The sequence below is a fragment of the Gavialis gangeticus genome, unplaced genomic scaffold (genome assembly GCF_001723915.1).
Source record: "Gavialis gangeticus isolate Ggan-Ray unplaced genomic scaffold, GavGan_comp1, whole genome shotgun sequence".
Lineage (NCBI taxonomy): Eukaryota > Metazoa > Chordata > Crocodylia > Gavialidae > Gavialis > Gavialis gangeticus.
Window position 1 is genome coordinate 13,824,036 of NW_017728980.1, and position 10,699 is coordinate 13,834,734.

The 10,699-nt window shown below is 52.1% G+C and overlaps 1 protein-coding gene across 1 annotated transcript in view; it reads right to left on the reverse strand.

Annotated features, from left to right (window-relative positions):
- ALG9 (ALG9, alpha-1,2-mannosyltransferase) overlaps positions 1-10,609 on the reverse strand; it is a 51,438-nt gene extending 40,829 nt beyond the window's left edge. The window contains exons 1-7 of the mRNA XM_019508534.1: positions 10,325-10,609; positions 10,094-10,228; positions 9,176-9,246; positions 8,071-8,159; positions 7,016-7,151; positions 6,390-6,477; positions 5,578-5,683 (exon numbers count right to left, since the gene is read on the reverse strand). Of these exons, the coding sequence (XP_019364079.1) occupies positions 5,578-5,683; positions 6,390-6,477; positions 7,016-7,151; positions 8,071-8,159; positions 9,176-9,246; positions 10,094-10,228; positions 10,325-10,609 (910 nt within the window). The remainder of the gene's footprint in view (positions 1-5,577; positions 5,684-6,389; positions 6,478-7,015; positions 7,152-8,070; positions 8,160-9,175; positions 9,247-10,093; positions 10,229-10,324) is intronic.
- Positions 10,610-10,699: the final 90 nt, after the last annotated feature.

Here is a 10,699-nt window from a genome sequence, read left to right on the forward strand (position 1 = left end):
ACCTCTCCTTTTCCCTCTACAAAATGGAGACAATGGTGCCAGAAGGACTGGCCAAGAGTGCAGGGAAGGGGCCACAGCACTGAGTGTGACATCGCAGTTTCTAGGCAAGTCGCTTCTCCTGGGTGATTACTTGGCTTTAACCAAAAACGCACCCAGCCTACTGCCTTTTCTCTTCTCCTCCCCAACCATGAGTCTTAAACACCGTGCCTATTGCTTGCTGTTCATAAATCACAGGGTGCTCTTGCTATCAGTCGCAACAAGACAGGGTGCCCCTCCGGAGGCAGATACGTGGCCCAGATGCCGAACAGCCATCTTCCCATCCTGAAAGTCGTGGCTGCCACTGACAAAGCCAAGAGGCTCTGCTCCTCTACACCCACACGCACTTACTGCAGGGGAGTGACTGAGAGACACGACAGCAGCTCAGGATGTTACGAGATGATTGCTGTTCTGGAACAATGCGGTATCACATGCTGCCGGAGCCACAAGATGTTATTACTAACAAACAAGGGGAAAGCGCTTGCATTCACACTTCATTCACCCGAGGCACCTCCAGCAAAGTTCATCCAGATGCTAGTGCTATGCATGCTCATTATTGGCAGGCTCTGAAACTGCCCTGCGTCGTTCCATTTTCTCCCTACAGCTTAGCTTTAAACAGCATCAATCCAGCCCCTCCTCCTCGAGCATGACACACTCAGGTGTCTCTGTTGGTTGCAAGCTTCGAAGGATGCAAACTGACAGACGTTCCAGTCTGACTGTCACTCATTTGGACTCTTAACTCGAGAGGCTGCAAATCCTGAACAATGAGGAACGCCAGCTCCTCTCTGCACGTTTGCCACTTTCTCGGTATGATTAGCTCAATCAGTCGGCAAATGACATGCGGGGGCTTTAATCACTGCACTGTTGTGACATGTGTCACATGCCGCAGCAATTTCCTGAAATCAGAACCACTTAAAAAGGGTCCGTGTTGAAATTAATCAGACAACTGAAAAGCAGCGAGGAAAACTCGACACCTCTGCAGCTTGTACCAACTAAATGCGATTAGAAGCTGAACTGGTAACGTCAAGACCACGGAGGCATTGCCGCAGCAGGGCCCGAGCGCCTCAGTTTATTTGGGAAGCCTCTGTCTGGAAGCACAGTGGTGCTGGAAGCAAAATGCAATTAAGGGGATTTTTTCTTCTTCAGGAGGGGAGGGGATCAGCAATTAACCCTGAATCCCTCCCCACCTGCATGCTCTCCCATCAGAGCCCTACACCAGCACAATTCTCAGTCTACCCAGAGATGGGATAAAGACCCCAAAATCACGCAGGCAGCAAGCCAACCATGGCTTAGGGCAGTGCCAAGCCAAGCCAGAGGAAGGCTTCCCAATGTCGGGTATGCTGGACACAATCCACCTTGGGTGACTCTGCATTGCGTTTTGTATCATGTCCAATTCACCTCTGTGCCCTCAATTGTCTGTTTATTCAAAATGTTAATGAACCCTTCCTCTCCTTCCAGTTCTGGTCACCCATCTGGTCCACTCCACCTCGCATGCTGTCTCACAGGCTTCTCCCCTGACATCCCTCTAGAGTTTATGGGTTGGTGCAGGCACTTCAGGTGGCTTTTAGCCTCTCTGAGCCCTTGCCTGGAAAGGCCTCACTGACACTTCTGTGACTGGCCCTCAAGAAACCATGCCAAGGCCAATCCGTATGTTGAGGGGAGGGGGACAGGAGGCTATCTTGTATAGCCTGCTTTCCCCTTTCTATAAGGCTATTATGTAGTGTACAGTCAAACACCCCGGGAGGAAAAGTGTCAGATCACAGCTGATCCCAGGCTCTCTGAGACCCAACCACCCTGTGACAGGCTCAGGCAATGAGTGGCCTGAGACCAGTGCTCCAGCACTTGCTGAGGCATGACAGCACTGTCTCTTCCGCACCAAGGGCTGGGACCTGTCCTTCTTGTCCAAGGACATATTTACTGCCGCAGCTCAGAAAGGAAAGCGGCTTCTCTTGAGAAGCATGCGTCATGCGGGCAAGCAAAGCGACCCACTGACGCATGGCTGTGTGTCACAAACACGGGTCCCCTGCTTGGTCGCTGTGGTGACTCACCCCTTCAGAGATGCTCTGTCTCGGGGCTTCCCAGGGCAAAGCGCTTCTATGCTCATCGTGTGCAACAGCTCAAGGTGATCAGACACACGACTGCAATGAGGGGGAAAACAGCCCACTACACACCAGGAGCAATCCTGCCCCCAACAGTGTCCTTTAGAGAAGAGGACTGGGGTGGGGAGGGGAGGGGCCGCTGCACCGCAGCACAAAGCAAATGGCCTTCTACCGTGTCACTTGTTGGCAGGGACAAAGGAATAAATTGCACAGAAACAAAACAGGGCAGTGAGTTCTGTATTCTGGCTACAAACAGCGATACATCCTGAGAAAAGGCTGCTGCAAATATAGGATAGACAGAGGTTCAAGCACCAATGTATCAGGCCACATGAAGGGAGAACCAGCAGTGACTGGCATCCCAGGAACAAAATCCACCTTGGAGCTCCTTCAGGGCCCATTATGACTTTTAATCTAAGGAAGCCAGACTCAGACACTGTATAAAGCAGTACTTAGGAGACCCAGGGATGGACGAAGATCTTGCTGTGCTAGGCACTGTACAACTCTGGTGAAACTCAGGTGCAACTCCAGTGAAATCACCTGAACCTGATCAAGCCCAAAACAAAGTTTCTGCAGGGTCACCACTCACAGTCAGAGCTCCTGTCATAGCAAATATCACTGCACAGCAGTCCAGGTCGCATGGGAACAGCTCTCAATGCTCTCCTGACCTCTCAGATAATAGTTCTCCTGAGAATCACCAGCTGCCTATATTTTTAGGGGACGGGGGGGGAACCCCCTCAGGGCCTTAAGAATACAAGCATGAAATCTCCACCCATGAGATTTGCCCTTGGAAAGAGGAACCGGGTAACCACCAGTTATTCGACAGATTGCAGGAGAAGCTAGATCTGAAAATAATTGTAAAAGTGGCTGTCCTCGCTTTCAGCTGGCAAGCAAAGGAGAGATACCAGGGGCACTACAGAGCTGAGCATGGCCTGAAGACCAGAAAAGACCATGAGCCAGGTGAAAGGGAAGGCAATGGAGATGTCACTGCCCTCTCGCGCAGGTGAGTTGAGCCCATGCCCAGCCGCCTTGCTGACATGCTCTGATAGCAACAGGAGATATGCAAGGGAAACCTGGGCTGGCATAATGCTGTTGAGACTTGTATCTCATTCCCATGGAAGCTGGAAGGAGCCCCTCTGCTCCAAAACAGTTGCTCTGCCAGCTGCCTCCTCTCCATAAGCAGGGGTAAGAGTAACCCTGATAAAAATCCCTAATGTACAGCACTCCACCCGGGCTGTGTTGCAAGAAGCAGCTGTTAAGTGTGGCTCCTGCATTAGCACAGACATTACGAGTGTCATTGCGACTACAATCCTTCAGAATGGATGGGTCCCCCAAGGTCACCAGGAGCAGCTCCTGCACTAGTGCTGAAAAGTCAGAGGAGCCCCTGCCAAATCCATCTGGAGTTTCCATAATGGAGGACTCGCTGCTATTCATGCAAATGCTTCCTGCAGAGATCAAGGTCCCTGGCAAGGACAAAGCTCACCCTCCTGCACTACAGACACAGATGAGGGACTAGGCTGCCCAACCAAATGCTCCTTGCCCCAGTGAAAGATGCTGCCCATGTGACCTGTGGTGCACACCTAGAGGCCAAGAAGGCACTCGTAACTAATCACTGCTGCAGTCCAGCCCAGGGCAATCAGAAGTGCACCAGCATCCGTGTTAAAAGGAGCTCTCAAAGGGACACCCCAAGGGCTCCCCCCTAGACAGGCTACCAGTCTTCAGCTCCTTCAGTGATATAAGCTATCCCTAATAGCAAAGACACCCTGCCCCAACCCCATGCCTTTCTCTTCTGGTGGGATGGAGTCCAAGGGTCTGAGCACAGGACAGGGAACCAGTTCCCAGATTAGAAGCACAGGAATTGTTAGATTGGGCTGGACCTAAAATCAATCCAACTTGGCATCCTGTCTCCAGCCACAGCCAGCACCAAGCATTTTGTAGGAAGAGGTAAGAAGCCTGTGCCGGCAGCTATGGGGTAAAATCAAACACCGAGTTAGGTGCCATCCTGGTCTCCACTAGACAGAGCAGCTTAAACCCTGAGGCCTGAGGTTTAACATCCCTTCTGAATGTTTTTGCCATTCATTTTGACAACTCCAGACACTTGATACCCACATCCGTGTCCCTTCCTGGGTCCGGCTGAGCTCAGTAGCGCCCTGTGGCCAGTTGTTCCATGGTGTAGTTACAGGCTGTGTGAAGAAGCACATTCCCCTCAGATCAGTTTGGAGTTTCCACCATCTTTTAACTACACCACATGAAATCCTAACCCTGCCTCCGCCACTCACTTCCCTGGGGACCTCCAGCAAGTCACTTTGTCTCCCTTGTGCTGCAGTTCCTCATCTGGGAAGTGAGGCTAACAATTCCTGCAGCATCTACCTCAAAAGTGCAGGGCAGGTCTTCTGTGCCCCACCAAGAGAGCTACATAGGGCTAAGTGCTATTGTTCCTCCCTCCACCTCTCTCAGAATTCCCCCCCCCAAGTCCCTCCCCGCACCCAATTCACAAGTAGTTGGGACCTAAACAGAGATCAAGAGACCCCCACAAGAGGCAAAGCCCCAGCCCCAGCAAGCCTGCTCAAAACACTCTGCAGCATGTGGAATTCATTAACCTTTCATCTTTCTCCAGGCTCCCAGAGAGTAACGTCCTTAAACTGCTGCCAGCAATGCTCGGGACAGGCATCGTCAAGGAAGGAAGCAGATCCCCAAGAGCATGGAACCAGTGAGTCTGGGAAGCCTCAATGTGAACTGAAAGGGCTCAGGGCTGTGCTCTCCTTTGCACGTTGTGCCAGGGACCCACACCCTGCCTACAAAAGCCAGGGAGAGCCAACACCGGAATTAAACCTGACAAACACACTCAAACTGCACTGGCTTTTTCTTTGGCATCTCCAACTAAATTAGCAGTTGGTTTGAGTGTGTAACCAACATTATTCAGACAGATGATGAGTCATCCAGGGCTTTGTTACAAACAACCTCTCTGAATAACACCGGGGAAATGAGCTGAAATTGTAACTGCGTACTAGGGAGAATCTAAAACGTGTAAAAATGAATTCTGTCTGTGCCTGGTGCAGTTTCATTGTATTCCAAACAAGTCTACCGCGAGCAGATCTCTGCCGGGAAGGATGAGCTGCAGAGACATCCCATGATGTCTCTGTGATACACTGAACTTCAAAGCTAGGAACTCATCAAAAGCAACTGAACTTAAAGCGCTCGGCAAAACAAACAGGAAATATAACCCTGATGGGTGTATTCTTGAATCAAGAGAGACATCCAGTGGCGTGAGCCTGGAACTGCTTCACTTATCAGCTCACAGGAGACGGGGGAAAAAAGAAATGGCCCTGCTTGAAAATTCAGGTCAGAAAAACACCTGAGGATTGCAAGCTCATGGGTTTATCCCATCAAGCCGCGTCAAGCAAGCCACTAACATCCCCTCAGCTCTTTGTCCCAAGTGACTCACCGTACAAGTCGGGTCCATGAGGTGTAAAAACATTGTATAATACAATGTTAAGAGGCGCAACAACCAGTTTCCCATAGTAGTAGCTGTCCACAACCACCAAGGGGACCTGGAACAAAGCAATCAGAATTCACATCACACAGTTGGCTGTCACGTGCAGTGGCCAGTCGCTGCAAGCTGCCCACTGAAGAGTGTTGCCACCAAATGCCTCTACTTGTGCCAGAAAACAAACAGCCACTTTATCCCCATGCTTCACAACTGCTGGGCTCTCACTGGCAGCCCATACTCAGTGCTGCCCTTCCCCAAGGGCTAGAATCGGCATACAATCCACATCATCATTAGCCCTATGTACAGCAATGAGGTGGTGACATTGAGAACACAGGAGGTCTGGTGTGCACACCCCTGCCAGTCTCTCCCCAGCTGCTGTGGGACAATGAATATAGAGTCAGGGCAGCACACGCTGCAGCAGTGCCCAGCTGTGGGCTGCGCTAGTCTGAGCTGTGGGAGACACCAGGTTCCTGGTGGGTTGCAGTTGCTCTACTCTCTTTGAAAGGGCTGGACATTTAGTAGAAAAACGTCAAGGGAGAAAGACAGCCCTGCCACTCAGAGCCTTGTGGCAGAGGATGAATGCACAGCTCAGCTGTGGGAATGAGAAGACCAAGCCCCACCAGGAGATGCTTTGGGTGCATGGGGTGAGAAGATCTGCATGAGTTGCATTAATGAGCCCCTTACTGGGCAAGTCCTCTCACTGCAGCTCAGCCACAGCCCTAGCCCCATCCCTACTCTTCATGCTAGCCCTCGCTGTGGGAACTCACCAAAAATAGGATCAGTGACACCAGGCACCAGTTCAGGAAGCTCTTCCACCTCCGCTTCATTATCAGCAAGTCAAAAGCAATGGGCAGCCTGGCAAAAAAAAGCACGCGTCAGAGTCTCATCGACAGGAGATGCAAGCCTGCCTTCCACGGTGACTGGTCCTATCGCTGAACAGAGGCTGCTGTGAGGAGGCCTGCCTGTCAGTGCTCCAGTCCCCAGCGTAGGAATGTTTCTCAGGTCACTTAGGAGTCAAAAAGACCTACAGAATATAAGCCTCTCAGAAAGTAACATCTCAGGCAATAACACCACCTCCATAAAAGCAACAGTCTCAAGGTGGGTGGGTTGTTGGCAGAGGGGATCAAATCTAGGACTCCTTGGTGTTAACCGTGAGCCCCTAGTGTCTGCAAGGCAAGTTTGCAGCAGCCACAGGCACAATGACTGCTCTGTATGGCAAAGATGCCAAGCGGAGTCTACACAGAGTGGCTATGGCTTTGAACCACACGAGAGCAAGGCTTTGTTAGCGGTGCCACAGGCTCTTCTGTGCACATGCGGGAGGCCTGGCAGCTGGGAGCCCAGCACTGAAACAGCACAGAATATCCATGCAGCCAAGGCTCTCCCTTCTCCTTACCCAAGAGCAGCACTGAAGGGCCAGCCCATGATGGCTCCCGCGGCCACCCCCAGCACGGCGATGGAGGTCTTGTCCATATACCAACCGGTCATGGCGATCACTGTGGTGTACATGCAGAAGCTGCTGGGAAGGAAGGCTGCAAAGCAAGGGAAGGAAGGGGTCAGCTAAGCATCCATCGCAGTGAAGCACCACATAAAGGCCAACCTATGCCTATAACAGGTGAAGTCCTGCTAGAAATACCAGCACTGAAATCCTGGCCCCACTTCGGTCAACCGCAACACAGCTTTTGGTCTCAATGGAGCAAAGGCTTCCTTCTGAAGTCCTCACTTCAGCAGAAAGGGAGTCTCATCCTCACCTTGCCAAAATCCAGCCTGGAGATGCTTCCTCCTGCTCTGTCCCTGCAACCCCCAGCTTGCCTTATTAGGGGCCAATCCAGAACATCTCTATTGATCTTACCACACCTGCTCCCCTCCAGAATGGAAAGGATGATGTGAACCTGCCCCCAGAGTAAACAGGGATTGAAATGGCCTAGGCACTGCCGCTGAAAAACCCAGAGAGAGATTATGGCAACATAAATATGGAAGGAATGAGACTTGTAGTGTCTCCAAGACAGTGAGGGGTCTTGCCTTTCCCTCGCTATAAACAAACATAGGCAGCATAGAACAGGGGATCTCAGCCACACTCCAACAGTGACACCGCCTCTCCTGCAGAGACATCCATGCCTAGCGCAAGAAACCACGGTGTGAAACGCCTGCAGCCTTTGCACAAAACCTCCTGTCACACACACAACACCTGTTCTGGCAGGTGGGTACAGGTTGGCAGCGAAGCAGAGATCAGCGGGGGAACAGGAAACATTGGTACATTACAATGCCAGCATGTGGCCTTCTTTTGCAGTAGTACCAGGTGAAAGCATCATAACTATTTAAGGAAGGATATTCCCAGAGTATTTGAGATCCTGTGTGAGAGTTAGGGATTTGAAAGGCCAGGGCAGTGCCCTGACAATAAAGGCTGCAGTCTGTCTCCCATCCCAACAACTCACCTCTGAGCAAACCTACCCGCTGCTGAGCAGAACATCCCAGTGCTGAGAACTAGGAAGGCCAGCATCAGCCGGCTCACGTGCAGCCCAAATTTCTTGCAGACGGCCCTAGGGAAGTAGAGAGAATCAGGCATGGAAATGGCCAGTGCACAGAACAACAAATGCTCTGTGCAAATGAAGACTGAATGGGGCTTCTTAGTGTGACCTGACTGGCTCCACTGCTCATTTCCCAGAGGCAACCAGAGGGTGGAAGAACGTAGAGCTAGCTTGCCTATGATGGGATTTCACACCTGCAACCTGACAGTACCAGTGCAAGCCCCAGATTTTTACCAGGATAAATCACTCTGCGGCAAATGCCGGGGTCAAAAGTGCAATCCAGCCAGCCCAGTACCCTTCCTCTGACTGGGCTTCATCACTGTAAAGGCTTCCAGGACTAGCAGTTTTCAAGACTACCATCTAGAATAAACCAGGCTCTCACTGGTGGCAGATGACTGCCAGCAGCACTATGCTGAAGGCTGCAGCCTGCTTCCCAGAAGGCAAATCAGCACTATAGTCATTGCAGGGGAAAAGCGCAACAGGACAACAATGGCTCCAAACAGAGAGGCAGCCAGCAACAATTACACCAACTACTGGCACTGCCAGGCCTCTGCTTGAGGGAGCTGCAAACTCCACTGGAATGTGCAGCAGAGCAGGAATCAGGTCAGTCAAGCTAGGGGGGAGCCTGGGGTGATGAGGGCTGAAGTTATTAGTGTATCCTAGCTGAAATGACCAGCACCAGCCACTCGCTGTCCAGCACCAGCAAAGCTTGGCTCTGTTTTGGATTGGCAATTCCGTGCTGTTACACCATCAGTGGAAGAGCTCTGCACACAGCCTGAGCCAAGTACTGGAGTCAAGATGTACTAGGTGGATTCCAGCTAGAATCTGGCCCACAATGGTGAGGTTTTAATCAGTGTTTTTCTAGGACCCTTTTTAGATATGTATTCTGATCAACTGTAGTGTTAAGAAGTACATTGCAGCAAGGCACTTCCATGTGAGCTAGACCCTCCGTGTCAGTGGCAACAGCTGCACTGTGCTGTCTACACTGCACCTGGCTATTCACTAAGCAAACAGCTTCCTCTACTCACTTATAAAAATAGAGCTCACACACGCAGCTCACGAAGGCCAAGAGACATCGCAGGAAATAGAAGATGAGAACCTAAGAGAAATGCTCAGAGTCAGAATGGGGTTTGCACATGCAAACAATGCACACAGGAATGAAAGGCTCCACCACGACGGATCGATTCCAGCCTGGTGAGAACCCCAAGGGCTCTGCTGGTTAAATCATGGAACCAAAGCCCTTACTTTCAATTTTCAACCTTGTGCCTACTGAGATCAATAGCAAGCTCCTCCTGATCTGACAGGTACAGAATCCAGCCCTTTGATGCAAGTCTTTCTGGCAAAATGTGACTCAAGTGAACCAGAATTAAGTTACCCCTTCTTCCTGAAAATGGCTGTGGATAATGGGGAACATTCCCACAGATCCACCCATCCTAGGTATCTAGTGATCCACGGCATCTGGCGTGGAAGCGGGAACATATCGAGTCTGGCAGACAGCATGTTTGCAATGTTCCTTGTACACAGTCACGTGTCTTCAGTGCGTGGCGTGGAATGTGAGACTCACAGCATGCCAGCACTAACATACTTTGTTTAAAAATGAAACCACTAACATTAATCGTAGGGAGCTGGGATGGAAAAGTGGTCTGGGCTGAGATTCCCCAAGCAGCGAGTCAAATTAGCCACACATCTCCCAGCAATGTGAACGGAAGCTTTGCTGGATAAATCCCTTTGCCTCCTTAGAAATCCACAGCCATAACGTCAAACTTCGCTGATCTGAAGGGGCACCTTGTCAACCAGTTCCTAGCTTGCAGGCACTAGAGCAACCTGAGGCTAGCTTAGTGCCTGCGCCCCCCTGCACACACACGTACAGAGGCTTGTTAACAATTCTGATGCCCTTGGTGTCAGCGCGGCTCCGGCAGGTTCCCAGAGGGGTGGCTCTGATTTACCTTATTGGTCTGTAGGACTCTGGCGTGGAACAAAGCTGGCAAGGCGTGAAGCCAAAGGTACGCATAGGAGCGGACGGCATAGGCAGGCGAGTACTCCCAGGTCTGGAACCCTTTCCCGTAGACGAGGTAGTGCATCTGCAGGGCAGGGACAAACAGAGGAGGCGAGTGACCGGGCAGGCGCGTTCCCGCATCGCTCGGCGAGATCGGGGCGAGGCAGGGCGCACCGCTCACCGGCTCCCAGTAGTTGAAGGTCTCGTCGCAGTCCGAGACGTTGCTCAGGAGCGCGGCGCAGAACCGGGCCGAGATCAGGCACTTGAAGGCGGTGGATCCTTCGGGCGCCCACACCTGCCCGGCCTTGCTCCCCGACGGCCTGGGCGAGAGCGGGCCAGGGATCAGCGCGCCAAGCCCTGCCGGCCCCACGCCGCCGCGGGCCCGGGGACCACAGCTGCGGCTGGCGACGCGGGGGCCGCCCTGCACATGTCCTCCCGTGCCATGTGCTCTCCATGTCATGCCCATGTCCTCCCCATGCCCTGCCCACGTGCTCCCCATGCCTTGCCCATACTCAGCCCGGTGCGAGCTGGGCCCCCCCCACGCACTCCGCCTTGG